Below are 17233 nucleotides of genomic sequence, written 5' to 3' on the forward strand. Positions count from 1 at the left end.
TCTCTTCCAGTCCCTCCACTGGCTTCTGATCACCCAATTGAATCCAAAATACAGTGGAACCTCGGATTGCAAGTAACGCGGTTAACAAGCGTTTCGCAATATGAGCAATATTTTTTTTTTTAAATCCTGATTCGGTTTGCGAGTGTCTCACACAATGAGCAGGATTCAAGCCTCGGTGGTGTGCTGTACCTCATTTGGCCAGAGGTGTGGGGGCGCCGGAGCCGTTTGGAAACACTTGGAAATGCTCAGTTCCTGAGTGTTTCCGGGGGTTTCCGAGGGCAGCTGAACGATCTTCGAGTATTTCCGAGTTTCTCCGGTGCCCCTCCCCCCCCCACCTCTGTCTGCATGCGGTATTGCATGCCATAGAAGTCAATGCGGAACAAATTATTTGCGTTTCCATTGACTTCTATGGGAAAACACACTTTGATATGCAAGTGCTTTGGATTACAAGCATTCTCCTGGAACGTATTATGCTCGTAATCCAAGGTCCTGCTGTACTAATAATAATTTACAAAGCCATCCACAACTCGGCCCCCAACTACATCACTAACCTAGTCTCAAAATACCAACCTAATCCATTCTCTTCGACCTCCTGCTGTCTAGTTCCCTTGTCACCTCCCGAGCTCGCCTTCAGGACTTCTTCTGAGCCTCTCCCATCCTCTGGAACTCCCTTTTCCCAATATGTCCAACTGTCTCTTACTCTGTCCACTTTTAGGTGATCCGTAAAAAACCTCCTTCAGCGAGGCCTATCCTGCCCCCACCTAACAACGGTAAATTGATTTTCTCCATCAGCTCATCTTTCACAGCTATTAATTTTTGTATAAATTGACGTTCCTTTTGAGATTGCATGCTCTCAGGAGCAGGGCCTTCTGATCCCTCCTTTATTGAATTGCGTTGTAACTGCACTGTCTGTGTTCATGTTGTAAAGCGCTACGCAAACTATTGGTGCTATATAAATTCCTGTATAAAAATAATCAAATGGGATTCGTATCAAGAAAAATAAGCAGTTCTAACCAATTGCACTCTGTTACTGGGTGTAGTTAAGAAAACCCATTTTTATATCACCTATCTTCATTTCATTTACCGTATTTATTGGGGTATAGCGCGCTCCCGCGTATAGCGCGCACCCCTAAAGTTGCCCCGAAATTCCTGTGGAAAAAAGATTTTTTGTACTTACAGTTTTGGTGTCTTGCGCGGCGGCCTCGTCGGGTCCGGCGTCCGTCTACGGCTTTGGGTGTCCTCTTCGTCGGGTGCGGCGTCCTCCCCGCTCGTTTCCCGCTTTCCCACGCCGAGTTTGAATACTGCGCCGGCATATACCGAGCGCAGTACACTTGTGTATAGTCGGGCAGGCTCGGCTACTCTCGCACTCACGTCCTGTACGTCCAGGACGTCAGCGCGAGAGGAGCCGAGACTGCCCGACTATACACGAGTGTACTGCGCTCGGTATATGCTGGCGCAGTATTCAAACTCAGCGCGGGAAAACGGGTATCGGCGTATATCGCGCACCCACGATTTTGCCCTGATTTTCAGGGCAAAAATGTAAGCGGTATACGCCGATAAATACGGTAATTTTTCCAGGCCAACGATTATCCTCTTTCTTTGGTTTCCTGGTGACATTGTGACTGATTTCTCTCCTAGGTGGAACAGTTTAAGCAAGATCCAAGCCCTCAGAAATGTCTTCATTCTATCTTCCATGTTGACACTGGTGACGAAATCCGATCGTATCAGGATTATGGCCATATCCAGGTAAGATGTTTGATCGTTTGATCCCTGCAAAAGATGTATTCTGAAGGTAGATCAATTTTTTTTAGACTATAGAGGAATATGAAGAAAAATTACCGCTCAATAGTGATCAAGGAGCCTCCTCACTGGAACCAAACCATGGGTGCCGGCAATGCAATGGTGGTGCAAAAATTATGAAGGACAGCCGCACTCCAAAAATGTTCCTTTTATTAAAATCGCTCACAAAATGAACATGCCACAGCAAAAATTGGACAAAAGCGAATGCGTTTCGCACTGTAGCTTCAGTGCTTAGTCATAGCTAGTATATATTTTTTGCTTGGAGATCAAATATTTATTTTACTCACTGAACTGCAACTCAATTTATAACATTTGTATCATTTTGTGTTTTTTCCGGACTTTTGGTTGATATTCTGTCTCTATCATTTATAATACACCTATGATAAAAACTATAGACCCTTCATTTCTTTGTAAGTGAGCAAACTTACAAAATCTGCAGGGGATCAAATAATTATTTTACCCACTGAGTCTGGCAAATGAGTTGGCAACGCATACAAATGAATGTGCTGCTTCGACCCAACGTGTGCCAACCTACTGCAAAGTATCAGATAGTTGTGAATGGGCCCTAAGAAAAGCGCCAACGTAGGCCTGTATTTGTTGTGAACAAAACAAGCCATCGTTGAATGAAATGTATTCTTATTTCTTTGAAATGCTTCAGTATAAATCCTTCTCTTCATTGTGATTTCGCACCTCCCATTACTCGAGCGCATTACAATTAACGTCTGCACTCCAACCACTTATACGTTAAACAATGTTTGCCAACAATAGGAGCCAACTCGTTAACCAGCCCACGGAAATGTGTGAGGAGCACATTAAATCTTGACTACTTAGCCGGTCTTTAAATGGAGCTCTAGATTTCTGTCCACATTCTACGTTCCTCTGCAGGTAGCCCATCTACTGTCACAGCCGAGAGAAGAGCGCTGTGTCCCCAGATACCCAGCCTATTGTTTAAGCCGTTATTCAAATCCTTCCTGTTCTTTTCTTGCCAATAATGCCTTCATGTAGATAAATGGCCATAAGTGATTTGAAATAATTACCTGAAATCTAATTTGTGTTTCTAAACAAAAGTTAATAGTTGGCTCTGCGAGGCTCTCCGCTTCCTGAAAGAGACACCGTTTATTTATTTTAACCACTTAAGACCCGGACCAAAATGCAGCTAAAGGACCAGGCCCCTTTTTGCGATTCGGCACTGCGGCGTCGCTTTAACTGACAATTGCACGGTCATGCGACGTGGCTCTCAAACAAAATTGGCGTCCTTTTTTTCCCACAAATAGAGCTTTCTTTTGGTGGTATTTGATCACCTCTGCGGTTTTTATTTTTTGCGCTATAAACAAAAATAGAGCGAAAATTTTGAAAAAAAATCAATTATTTGTTGCTATAATAAATATCCCCAAAAAGATATAAAAACTATTTTTTTCCTCAGTTTAGGCCGATACGTATTCTTCTACCTATTTTTGGTAAAAAAAACGCAATAAGCGTTTATTGATTGGTTTGTGCAAAATTTATAGCGTTTACAAAATAGGGGATAGTTTTATTGCATTTTTATTATATATTATTATTTTTTTACTACTAATAGCGGTGATCAGCGATTTTTTTTTTTCGTGACTGTGACATTATGGTGGACACTTCGGACAATTTTGACACAGTTTTGGAACCATTGTCATTTTCACAGCAAAAAATGCATTTAAAATGCATTGTTTGCTGTGAAAATGACAATTGCAGTTTGGGAGTTAACCACAAGGGGGCGCTGATGGAGTTATGTGTGACCTCATGTGTGTTTACAACTGTAGGGGGGGTGTGGCTGTAGGTGTGACATCGTCGATTGTGATTCCCTATATAAGGGAACACACGATCGATGACAGCGCCACAGTGAAGAACGGGGAAGCTGTGTTTACACACGGCTCTCCCCGTTCTTCAGCTCCGGGGACCGATCGCCGGACTCCAGTGGCGATCGGGTCCGCGAGTTCCGTGGCCGCGGAGCTTTGGACCGGGTCGCGGGCGTGCGCTCGCGACCCACGGCTAGGCATTATACAATCACGTACAGGTACGTGATTTTGTGCCCAGCTGTGCCATTCTGCCGACGTATATCTGCGTTAGGCGGTCCTTAAGTGGTTAGTCAGTGGTTAGTGTCAGATTTTTGGTGCTAAAAGCGGTACAATTATTTTACATGGAAATTTGGCGGTTTATATTGTAGGCCTGCAATTCTTAGGAATAACTCACTTAGACACCTTTCACACTGGGGTGTTTTTCGGACGTTTTTTCAGACGCTTTGATGTTAAAAAAAAATCCTGTAAAACGCCGGTAAGAAGCCTCATCTGCAATCCCAATGTGAAAGCCCGAGTGCTTTCAGAACCCTTTCACACTGCTAGTGCCCGAAAAACGCTGGTAAAGCGCCGCTAAGAACACCTCAATGGGAAGGGCCGCTTAAGGGCCCTTTCACACAGGGCGGATCAGTAATGATCCGCCTCCGTGTGTCCGTAAGCTCAGCGGGGATCACTCCGGGACCGCCCTGTCTTTTCTCCGCTCTCCCCTATGGGGGGATCGGATGATGTGTTCATCCGATCCGCAGACGGAAGAAAAAATAGGACATTCTTCCGTCTGCAAAATCGGATCTTTGCGGAGGCGGGTGATTACGGGTGTCAGCGGATGTTTACCCGCTGACACCCACAATCACATAGGGACCAATGTATGTTCCTTTTTCATCCGCAAACGGATGGATGAAAAAGCGGACATACGGTCCGCACGTCTGAAAGGGCCCTTAGGAGCCGTGTATTCAACGCTCTTAAATCGCTGCAAAGAAGCTGCTTGCAGGACTTTTTTTTGACGCCATGAAAGCACTCTGACTTTCACATTGGGATTGCAGATGCAGCTTCTTTCAGGCGCTTTTTTTAATGCTAAAGCGCCTTTTTTGTGTTGTTTTTTTTTACCTAAAATATGTAGAAGAATACATGTCCTAAACTGATGAAGTTTGTTTAAAAAAAAAAAAAAAAAAATATGGGTTATTTATTATAGCAAAAAGTAAAAAAAAAAATAATAATTTTTTTAAATTGTCGCTCTTTTTTTTGTTTTATAGCACAAAAAAGAAGCTGTGGTCAAATACCAACAAAAGAAAGCTCTATTTGTGGGAATAAAGGCCGTCAATTTTGTTTTGGGTACAGAGTGGCACGACCGTGCAATTGTCAGTTAGTGGCAGTGCAGAATTGCAAAAAATACAAAATTTGGTCATTAAGGGGGTAAATCCTTCTGGGGCTGAAGTGGTTAAGCATTAACATTTTGTTCTTTCGATGTTTAAGGAAATAGAATTCAAAAACAATTGCGGGTTAGCAGCGGTGGCTAGCTCATCCGCCGTTTGGGGAGACGTGTAAAGGTCAGCAGACAAAACATGAACATTAATTAACCATGACCTTTTTATTTTTTGCTTTGTTTTTTTCCTTTCTTCCAGATAAACGCCGTGTCTCTCTTCTTGCTATATTTGGTGGAAATGATATCCTCCGGACTGCAGATCATTTACAATACAGACGAGGTACCCAGTCTTCACCAATTCCATTATACCTGATCAATGAGTTTTTTAATTAATTCTTTCCCTGCATCACTATGCCGCTTAATTATATTTCATGTATGCAGTCAATAAGCATCAGGCCATTTGTGTAAAGGCTCCGATGTATAATTAAGAGATAGCCGGGTGGTGAGCTTGCAGAGGAGAAAGTTCAGAAGAAAAGACTGCTGGATTCTGAGCACTTTATGATTTGTTAATGGTTTCTATGACTGTGTTATAACTTAAACATTTATTTGTACTGCAGAACAATCCAACCTTTGCCTTGAAAAATAAATGCCTTTCTCTGTCCGGGGTCCCCATGCCTTAAAGCGGATCTTCACTGTATCTGAGCACCACAAATCAAAACCACGTGCCCGGTTGGCAAGTGGTTAAAGAGATTGCAAACCCTATTTTTCTTTTAAACTGACAGGTTTATACTTACCTGCTTGTGCAATGGAATTTTCAGAGCAGCCACGATCCTCCTGTTCTCGGGTCTGCCAGCATGCACCTGGCTCCTCCTCTTCTCAGGTCTGTCAGCCGTGTACCTGGCTCCTCCTTTTCTTGGGTCCGTCAGCAGTGCGCTTGGCTCCTTCTCTTCTCGGGTCCGTCAGCCGTGCACGTGGCTCCTCTTCTCTGTGTGCCACCATAGAAAGTGTAGAACAATCCAACCTTTGCTTTGAAAAATAAATGCTTTTCTCTGTATGGGGTTCCCCTTGCCTTAAAAGCACCTGGCGCCTCCTCTTCTCGGATTCGTTGGCCTTGCACCTGGTTCCTCCTCTTCTCGGATTCGTTGGCCTTGCACCTGGTTCCTCCTCTTCTCGGATTCGTTGGCCTTGCACCTGGTTCCTCCTCTTCTCGAGTCCATCAGCGATGCATCTGGCTCCTCCTCTTCTCGGGTCTGTCAGCGATGCATCTGGCTCCTCCTCTTCTCGGGTCCGTCAGCGGTGCACCTGGCTCCTCCTCTTTTCGGGTCCGTCAGCGGTGCATCTGGCTCCTCCTCTTCTCGGGTCCATCAGCGGTGCACCTGTCTCCGCCTCTTCTCGGGTCCGTCAGCAGTTCACCTGGCTCCGCCTCTTCTTCTTGGGTTCGGCAGCAGTGCACCTTACTGCTCCTCTTCTCTGTTCTGTCAGCGGTGCATTTGGGCCTTCCTTTTCTGGGGTCTGTCAGCGGTACATCTGGCTCCTCCTTTTCTGGGGTCCGTCAGTTGTGCACCTGGCTCCTCCACCTCAGGTCGTCAGCGGTACACCAGGCTCCTCCTCTTCTCTGATCTGTCAGCCATGCACCTTGCTTCTCCTCGTGTCCATCCGCAGTGAGCCTGGCTCCCCCTCTTCTCGGGTCCGCCAGCGGTGCGCTTGGCTGCTCCTCTTCTCGGCTCCGTCAGAGGTGCACCTGGATCCGTCTCTTAACGGGTCCACCAGCGGTGCGCTTGGTTCCTCCTCTTCTCGGCTCCGTCAGCTGGCCATAGTTTACTTCGATAAAATTTACAATAATAACTCAAAATATGTGCTCAATCGAAATACGATATACTTCCCCTTTAATATCCCGATGAAATTACTTTTTATTGTATTTATGAATTAAATTATTCAAGTCCCCTTTTATAGTTTTACTAATTTATCTCATGAGTCGTTTTGGCTGGGCAATTATCTTACAAAACGTGCTCGTCCCCGGTGACGGCAGGAAGCTTTGTCTTGTAATATCAATTTTACATGGAAGCTGTTTCTGGCTTTTTTTTTTTTTTCTCAAGCCGTATAATTTCAGTCTTGGTCTCTACAGTAACACTAAATAGGAGTTTGATGCGTCTTTGTTTTCCAAGTTTGTTGTAAGTTTGCAGCATCACCCGCACATAAAGGATTCTAATGTGTCTCCATGGTGATACAGAATACAGAGATTAGAGCTGGTAATTAATTTTTATTTCCAAGCCGAGAGAAATCCTACTGATATGTGAAGGAAATTTCAGAAACCCGTTAATGCTCGTAGATTAGGACATATGTTGTTTGTTGCCTGCGGCTTTAGGCCACACGGAGCGTTCTTTAATGTATCGGGAATAAACGCTGAGCAGTTCTAAGCCAGACTGAACAATGGCGGCTCCGCTCACGCTAACTCTCCGCATTGTAGCTGAGATGTTCTCTTGAAGGTTATTAATTACACTGTCACCTTTTAATGTAATTAAGTGAATCTTTGCACCGTGTCCCAGTTCTCTAGTTACCTTTCAGTGACTTTTGAAAATGAATTACTGGCATTTCACGATCTATAGAAAAGGGATATAGGGCAGTACAGTTGTGTAGTGGGTAGCACTCTCGCCTAGCCAGGTGCATTGCTGACAGACCTGAGAAGAGGAGGAGCCAGGTGCATCGCTGATAGACCTGAGAAGAGGAGGATCCTGGTGCACCGCTGACAGACCCGAGAAGAGGAGGAGCCAGGTTCACCGCTGACAGACCTGAGAAGAGGAGGAGCCAGGTGCACCACTGACCGACCCGAGAAGAGGAGGATCCTGGTGCACCGCTGACAGACCCGAGAAGAGGACTAGCGTTGGCTTGCGGCCTGCTTGGCTCCTTCGCAGTGATTAAATTGAATGGTCGCGTTGCGAGGCACGTATTGTGAAATTCTATCAGACGTTACACAAACAAGTCTTAAGCCATTTTTTTCCCCTCCCCTAAGTTGCCCCGGCATAGTTCTATCTGCACCGCGTTCCGCATTCTTCCAAAAACTGCCATGCAAGTCAGTCAAATGAAAAAGAATCCTATTTGTTTGGATTTTTATTTTTTATTTTTTTCGCCTTTTATTGAGCAGCGATTACAATTTCATTTTCAGCCTAGGTTTTCCGATCTTATGCTTTTAAGAAATGCATTTCCTCGCTGGCAGCCGACAGACAGTCTATTACCGGGAGATTGGTCTAGCTTTTTTTTTTTTTTTTTTTCACCTTATCATTCACCAGCAACTGCCTCGCCGTCTTGTTCCTAAATCCGTATTCCGACCGCAGGACTCGCTAAGGAGCGAGCTGATTATGTAGAGCGTGTTTGCTCAGAAAACGAAACGCGCCTCAGACTTATAAACAGAATTTCCGCGTAGAGAGTTTGCCCTGGAGAGCCCCGTGTTATTTTAATAGCGTTATGGATTTTGTGCGTGTGCCGTCCTCAATGTAAAGCCCTCTTCCTCTGCATTTATTCAGCAGAAAGCGCTCTTTAGTGGAATTAATAAATTATTCAGTATTTACAGTGTGCTTAAATTCACTTTCAAGAACCTTAACCCGGGTTGGATTTTGATTAGGTGAGCTGTTGGCTGTAATTCTGACTGTAGGCCGCCGGCTTTCAAGGAAATACAAGCACCGTCCATGGCTGACGCAGGCCCAATGCGTCAGGCCCAATGCGTTGACACGTTTTCTTGTTGCTCCATTTATGCCACTCATGCCCAAAGTCCGGCCCATGGGGCAATTGCAGCCCACGTTTCGGTTTAATGCGGTCCCACTGGTAACTTGAAAATGTGCTCAAGGATTCATCGGAGGGGCCACAAAAAAAGATACAGTGGAACCTTGGTTTGCGAGTAACGTGGTTCAAGTGGAGTTCCACCCTGAAAAAAAAATGTCCTCCAAAAATAAAAAAAAAATAAAAATGTTTTACTTACCCGAAATAGCTGTTGCTATGCGGAAGTCCCGAATCTGCCTCTTCATCCTCCGCGGTGGATTCTCTTCCTCCTCCTACACTCGGTTTCTTCTTGTGAATAGGCGCGCTGCATTTTGGGAACTGTGTGTATCCCGGAAAGCAGCCAACCCATTCGCAAAGCGCCTCTTTCTTGGATGTCGCTTGGCAACTCGAAGTTTCAGCTCCCTCCATAAATTTTCTATAGGATTAAAGCCTGGCTAGGCCACTCCATGACCATAATGTGCTTCTTCTTGAGACACTCCTTTGTTGTCTTGGCAGTATGTTTTGGGTCATTGTCGTGGTGGAAGATCCATCCATGACCCATCTTCAGTGTTCTGGCTGAGGGAAGAAGGTTCTCATCCAAGATTTTACAATACATGGCCCCGTCCATTGGCCTTCTCAATGCGGCAAAGTCGGCCTGAACCTTTATCAAAGAAACCGCCCCAAAGCATCATGTTTCCACCTCCGTATGACTGTAGGGATGGTGTTCTTCGGTTCATAACCACTTGGCGCCCAGAGGACGTCGTATGACGTCCTGGGCTTTGTGGGGCTATATCTGAATGATGCCTGAAGCTGTTCCGCCGCTTGATCGTTCCTACGGGCGGCGAAAGGGGACGTCGTCGTCGCCCCCCTCCCGCCACCCTCCGGTGCTTCTACTGACTCACCTGTGCGATCGGTGAGTCTGTGACTGGAACCGCCGGCCCCCGGATGCAGATCACAGAGAATTCCTGCGTACCAGATGGTCGCCAATGTCTCTATGATCGTCAGAGGCCGGGCTTGATGTTATGACGTCACGCCCGGCCTATGCATTTACAAAAACGGCGCCGCTTCGGCTGTGAATCAGTGATTGTTTTTTTTTGTTACCTTCCCAGCCTAGTGATGAGATGTGGGGTCTTATTGACCCCATATCTCACTGTAAAGAGGTCCTGTCATGCATATTCCTATTACAAGGGATGTTTACATTCCTTGTAATAGGAATAAAAGTGATCAACATTTTTAATTTTTTTTGTCAAAATATAAAAAAAAAGTAAAATTAACAATAATACAATTTTTTTTTTTTTTTTTTTTAAAGTGCCCCTGTCCCCGTGTGCTCGCACGCAGAAGCGAACGCATACGTAAGACCCGCCCACATATGAAAATGGTGTTCAAACCTCACATGTGAGGTATCGTCGCAAACATTAGAGCGAGAGCAATAATTCTAGTCCTAGACCTCCTCTGTAACTCAAAACATGTAACCAGTAAAAAAAAATTTAAAGCGTCGCCTATGGAGATTTTTAAGTACTGAAGTTTGGCATCATTCCACGAGCGGGCGCAATTTTGAAGCGTGACATGTAAGGATGAGCTCCGGCGTGTTCGCACAGAACACGTGCAGAGCCCGCCAGGAAGTCGGCACCCGCGCTGCGCTAATCACAGCCAGGCAGACATTTCCTGATCTCTGCAGCCGAGCATCGGACAATGTCTGCCTGGCTGTGATTAGCGCAGCGTGGGTGCCGACTTCCTGGCGGGCTCTGCACGTGTTCTATGCGAACAAGCCGGAGCTCATCCTTAGTGACATGTTGGGTATCTACTCGGCGTAACTTCATCTTTCAGATTATGCAAAAAAATTGGGCTAACTGTTTTTTTTTTTTTGTTTTTTTTTACGTGTTTGAAAAATTGCTGCGCAAATACTGTGCGAGATAAAAAGTTGCAATGACCGCCCATGTATTCTCTAGAGTCTCTGCTAAAAAATATATATATATAGTGTTTGGGGGTTCTATGTAATTTTCTACCAAAAAATAGCAAAAAAAGATGATCTTTACATGTAGAAACGAAGTGTCAGAATTGGCCCGGGCCCTAAGTGGATAGGGGAGTGCTGTAATTTTTCTATTATTATTTAAAAAAAATAATAATAATTTTACGCTGTACATTTTATTAATTTTATTGTTTATCAAAATGTGATTATTTTAAAGGGGTGATTCTTTTCTATAGCCACTGTACCACCACCACTGAACTGTTACTTGCTCGCCCCCGGACTTTCTGTGGTGACGCTGTTTTTCCTTTGATCTTTCCACATTTTCGGAGCATTATGAAGCTCTGATGTTTTGAGTCTTCAGAGTGAAATTGCTCTCCCCTATCTTTCTCATCCTTTCATCATCATGGCTTTCCTTATGTCTGGACTTTGATTATCCCGTCCTGCTGCAGTTTATACTCTCAATCCCTTCTACATTATTTTCTCTCTGTAATGTGGATTTAATTTTATTCATGTTCTTATCCTCTCCCGGCATTTTCTTTATCTCAGGCCCGGTGATCGCTCTTGTGCTTTATGTTGAAGTTTTGTTGCTGAGTCTTTGCATACACAGTGTCACTGTGACAAATAACTCAATAATGAAAGCTCTAATTGTTTTACATTATACAGTGCAAGGGATCCAATATTCCCTGCAAATGTGGTGACCATATGTCTGCATTAATGATATCGACACCCCGTCGGCATCCCTCGTAGCTTCAGTTTTTGTATTTTTCAAAACATTTTTTTTTTTTTTTTTGTATTTTGCTTCATTAGTTAGATTTGCACACGCTCATATTTTTCATGTTGTATGTTTTAGGTCTTAAAATCTAACTCCCAGCAAAAAAAAAGGTTTTTCAATGCAGTGAGGTTGTGCCTGCACTTCACGGGTCAACTGCTCATTTTGTCTAGGGCAGTGGTTCTCAACCTTCTAGTGCTGTGACCCCTTGATAAAATTTCCCAAGCTGTGAAGACCCCCAACAGTAAAATTATTTCGTAGCATGGGTTGTCGGCACCCAAGCCAAGACAAGTAATTTGTGCCCCTAACCCAGGGACATTTGGCGCTCCCTAAGTCCCTTCTACTCATATGGTATTAAATCCCATTATGCTACATTTTAAGATGTACCACTTTTTCTTGTTGTTCTCCTTTCTTTCCCTTTTATGTCTCTATCCTAATTTTTTTCCCCATCACTCTCTCTAGCCGTCTTTCTTGTTGTTTAATGGCAACTATAATCACAGGTAGTGTTACTCACTATGTCTCGCAGCAGTGACACCTATGCCGAAATCAGGAGATAGGGTCTCCTCCAGCCCCTCCCACTTAATTCTTTACCAGTCAACTGACCTCTAGTCTCTGCCCCCCAGCCATGCCATGAACTGAGTGGGTGGCTGTGAAGAGGCTGAGTGGGACAGCCCTGCGGTGCGGTTTCAAAAAGACTAGGAGAGCGGTGCGAGCTTTAGGAACAGCCCAGGATTCGGTGACCCCTGGCAAATCATCATTTGACCCCCGAGGGGGTCCCGACCCCCAGGTTGAGAACCACTGGTCTAGGGGATTGGAGAATGGAGATATACTTACCTAATCTTCCGATCCTTCCTGCCCTGCACAAAATTGGTCCATGTGGCTCCTGCCCCCCAATCCCCCCCAGTCTTGTGGGGTGGACTATTGCTGACATCATCACATCCATAGACCTGATCTGGACGTAAGGACGTTAGGAACAGTCCACCGCTGAATCACGGGGGATCGTCGTTTGCAGGTAGAGTGGAGGATCTGGTTAGTATAAGGTTTCTCCAATCCACTAGACAAAAAGAGCAGTTGACCCATGCAGTCCAGACACAGCCCCACTGCATGGAAAAACTTTGCTTTAAAGCCCAACTCCAGGCATAAAAAATAGCGTTTCACCCAAAAGTGGAACTTCCGCTTTAAGCACTCCTCGCCCCCTTACATGCCACATTTGGCATGTCATTTTTTTGGGGGGGCGGGGGGGAGTAGGTGCTGTGCTTTGTTTTGAGTGGGACTTCCTCCTTCCACCTACGGGCTGCCTAGGCGGCGACTCCTCTCCCCCTAGGACGTGGACGGCCTTCCCAGAAGAGGTGAAGCTGTTATAGCTGCAAAGGGTGGGGCCGACTCAATATTGAACCCTACGAACTAAGACTGGGATGCCATTAACCACTTCAGCCCCGGAAAGGTTTGCGCCCCCACCCCCTTAATGGTTAGGCCATTTTAACCGACAATCGTGCAACACTGTACCCAAACAAAATGTGCAAAAACAGGCGTCCCAATATTTTTGGTAATATAGTGTTTTTTGCCTTTGCAGTCTGGAGAGTTAATAGTTAATGGTAAAGCCAGTTATTCTCTACCTAAAGCTGAAATGATAGGTTTAGGTGGCTTTACCTTTTAACCTACCAGCATCTAAAACGCTTCTAATGGAGAAATACATTTACCAACACGGGAAATGCGGATAAGTTTGATAGGCTGTGGGATCCATGGCTTGCTACACCAGGCTTAAGCCCCCTAGAACTTGTTCGTGTGAGGCTGTTGGGGGATGTGTAGTGCTGGGCATGGTGGAGTGGGGTGGCCATTGGTGTGAACAGCTGGGAGATTCTCTGGGAATGGTGTGGGAATGGGCTTTAGGGATATAGCTTGAGCTTTGTAGGCAAGTAAGGGCCAAATATGTATTGCTGGTTATACTTATTACCTCTTATGCGCATGGATTGAGGTAACATTGCCATTCTGTTTGTATACTGTGTACGGCAGGGGTCTCCAGATGTGGCCCTTTGCTAGCCTTTATCCGGCCCTTGGGGCACAATTCCTCCCACTGACATGAGGCACTATTCCTCCCATTGACACCAAGAATGGGTCACTATATTATCCACTGATACCAATGATGGGATACTATTCCACCTACTAATAGGGGGAATAATCCTCTTCCTATTGACCACCAACCCTGAGGCCATATATGTTCTCACTGATGCCGGGCCCGTGACATTTTCTTCCCTTGCTGGCCCCAATCCGGCCCTCTTAAAGTCTGAAGGGCAATAAAGTGGCCCTTTGTTTGAAACGTTTGGAGACCCCTGGTGTACGTTATGTCATATTCTTATGTTGTGCATGTTCTGTGAGCAATAAAAACCTTTTTGATAAAAAAACAACCTACTACCGCCTGTCTTTCTCGGATATGGTCGTGTATAACCGTCTTCTCTCTCTTTTCTAGGTGTCGTTCATCCAGAACCTGGTGTTTTGCGTAGAGAGAGCGTACCGCGTGCCAGACTTCGGAATCTGGGAGAGAGGCAGCAAGTACAACAATGGCAGCACAGAATTACATTCAAGGTATTTGCACACAGCTCATTCCATTATTTCTTCACTCTGATGGGCTAATTAAGTCACAGGCCCATTTGATTTGCCTATTATTCCTTATGGCAGGCTTTATGGACGCTCCACATAAATAGATTGGATTAGCAAAAAAAAACTCCGTAATGAAGGAGATGAAGACTGAGTAAGCACAGCTAAATTATAGCCCCTTCAGCTACAGGGAACAATGCGCTTCTCATTTCTTTCATTTGTCGCCAAGGAGTTCAATCTATCTGTTCTGCAGTTCATTGGACTATATGGCTTCATTACCAGGCTTAATAAATACCACCCAGTGTCGTTCGCATCTAAACTGACCGCAAAACCTATCCCGTTAGTAATTTCAGGCAAACTCTCACTCTCTCTCTGAGAAAAACTTTGATTGTTTGCGGGGTCTTGCTGGCTGCAACAGTCAAACTCATGTACAGTGGAACCTCGGTTTACGAGTAACACGGTTAACGAGCATTTTGAAAGATGTGCAACTTAACCACTTAAGCCCCGGACCTTTAGGCAGCTAAATGCCCAGGCCAGGTTTTGCGATTCGACATTGCGTCGCTTTAACAGACAATTGCGGGGTCGTGCGACGTGGCTCCCAAACAAAATTGGCGTCCTTTTTTCCCCACAAATAGAGCTTTCTTTTGGTGGTATTTTATCACCTCTGCGGTTTTTTTTTTTTGCGCTATAAACAAAAATAGAGCGACCAATTTTGAAAAAAAAACAATATTTTTTACTTTTTGCTGTAATAAATATCCCCCAAAAACATATATATAAAAAAAAATTTTCCTCATTTTAGGCCGATACGTATTCTTCTACCTATTTTTGGTAAAAAAAATCGCAATAAGCGTTTATCGATTGGTTTGCGCAAAATTTATAGCGTTTACAAAATAGGGAATAGTTTTATTATTATTTTTTTTTTTTTTTTTTTTTTTCTACTAATGGCTTTTTTTTTTTTTTTTTTTCATAATTGCGACATTATGGCGGACACTTATGGCGGACGCATTTAAATTGCATTGTTTATTGTGAAAATGACAGTTGCAGTTTGGGAGTTAACCACAGGGGGCGCTGTAGGAGTTAAGGTTCACCTAGTGTGTGTTTACAACTGTAGGGGGGTGTGGCTGTAGGTCTGACGTCATCGATCGAGTCTCCCTATAAAAGGGAATGACGCGATCGATACGCCGCCACAGTGAAGCACGGGGAAGCCGTGTTTACATACGGCTCTCCCCGTTCTTCAGCTCCGGGGAGCGATCGCGAGGGGGCGGCTAGAAACGAATAGCCGCGCCCTCGTCCCGGATCGCTCCCCGCGGGTTACCAACCGCCGCATGTACCGAGGGGGGGGTCCCGATCAGACCCCCGACCCGCGGAAAGGCGGGGACGTACATGCACGCCTATATGCCTGTACGTGCCATTCTGTGGACGTACATGTACATGCGGTGGGCGTTAACCGGTTAAAAAACTAATGGGGGTGTGCAGTACCTGTGGCACTCGGAACGATTCGGAGCTGTTCGGAAATACTCAGTTCCCGGGTGTTTCCGAGGGTTTGAGATCAGCCGAGCTGTCTCCTCTGGGCTTTCACACGAGAGACAGCAGCGGCTGTTTCAGGGCGCTTTGCAGGCGCTTCTTTTAGTGTTATAGCGCCTGCAAAGCGCCCCAGTGTGAATGGGGTCTAAGATCCCCTTTCACACTGTGGCCGTTTTCAGGTGTTTTAGCGCTAGAAATAGCGCCTGAAATACGCTTCTAATTCATATCCGCGTGACTTTTCACACAGTGGCAATGCGCTCCTGGGACATTAGGAAAAGTCTTGCAAGCAGCATATTTGGGGCGGTTTGGGAGCGCTGTATACAGTGCTCCCAAAATGCCGCTCCATTGAAATGAATGGCCAGCGCTTCCAAAGCACTGAAACGCGGGCGCTTTTAACCCCTTTGGTTAAACGCACCCCGCTAGCGGCCGAAAAGCACCGCTAAAACGAGCTGCGCTTTACTGCTAATGCACGGCGGCCCCAGTGTGAAAGGATTAGCTTGGGATATTTGTTTATAACCTAACCCATAATATCTCCACACCTTTATCCCTGACCTGTCTGGTGTGTTCCTTTTGGCCTTTATTTTATTTTGGGATATCCGAGTAAAGGGGGCTGAATACAAATGCCCCCCCCCCCACACTTTTCACATATTAATTTGTTAAAAAAAGAATTGAAAACCATTTATAATTTTTTTTCCACTTCACAATTACTGTATTTATTGGCGTATAACACCCACTTTTTCACTCTGCAAATGGGTTGCAAATAGTGTGTGCGTGTTATACGCCGATACTGCAATTTGGGCTGCCTCTGAGAGAACGGGGAGAGGGGGCGGGACGAGCGCCGTCAGATTACATACAGCGAGAATCTCCAGTTTACTCAGCGGCCTCGCTAATGGGAAGTTCCGTCATCTGGACTGGCATTGGACCAGTGTTCTGTCTATCATAGAAGCTGGTCCAGGAGGCGGGACTTTGTATTAAAGAGGCCGCCGCGTAAACAGGAGATTCTCGTGGTATGTTATCTGACGGCGCTCATCCCGCCCCCCTCCATGAGATGGGCATTGATGAGGCTGCATTCATAGCAGTGGGAAGGCTGCAGATGGGCATTAATCAAGCTGCATTGATGGGCAATGGTGAGGCTGCAGATGGGCAATGTTAAGGATGCAGATGGGCATTAATCAAGCTGCATTGATGGGCAATGGGAAGGCTGCAGATGGGCATTAATCAAGCTGCATTGATGGGCAATGGTGAGGCTGCAGATGGGCATTGGTCAAGCTGCATTGATGGGCAATGGGAAGGCTGCAGATGGGCATTGATTAAGCTGCATTGATGGGCAATGGTGAGGCTGCAGATGGGCATTGATTAAGCTGCATTGATGGGCAATGTTAAGGCTGCAGATGGGCATTAATCAAGCTGCATTGATGGGCAATGGGAAGGCTGCAGATGGGCATTGATTAAGCTGCATTGATGGGCAATGGTGAGGCTGCAGATGGGCATTGATTAAGCTGCATTGATGGGCAATGTTAAGGCTGCAGATGGGCATTAATCAAGCTGCATTGATGGGCAATGGGAAGGCTGCAGATGGGCATTGATTAAGCTGCATTGATGGGCAATGGTGAGGCTGCAGATGGGCATTGATCAAGCTG

At 45.5% G+C, this 17233-nt stretch overlaps 1 protein-coding gene across 3 annotated transcripts in view; it reads left to right on the top strand.

Moving 5' to 3' along the window:
* PHKB (phosphorylase kinase regulatory subunit beta) overlaps positions 1-17233 on the top strand; it is a 237979-nt gene that overhangs the window by 67494 nt on the left and 153252 nt on the right. For all 3 annotated transcript variants that reach the window (XM_040329505.1, XM_040329504.1, XM_040329506.1), the window contains 3 exons: positions 1639-1746; positions 5243-5323; positions 13942-14057. In XM_040329505.1, the coding sequence (XP_040185439.1) occupies positions 1639-1746; positions 5243-5323; positions 13942-14057 (305 nt within the window). The remainder of the gene's footprint in view (positions 1-1638; positions 1747-5242; positions 5324-13941; positions 14058-17233) is intronic.

The sequence above is a fragment of the Rana temporaria genome, chromosome 11 (assembly GCF_905171775.1).
Source record: "Rana temporaria chromosome 11, aRanTem1.1, whole genome shotgun sequence".
Lineage (NCBI taxonomy): Eukaryota > Metazoa > Chordata > Amphibia > Anura > Ranidae > Rana > Rana temporaria.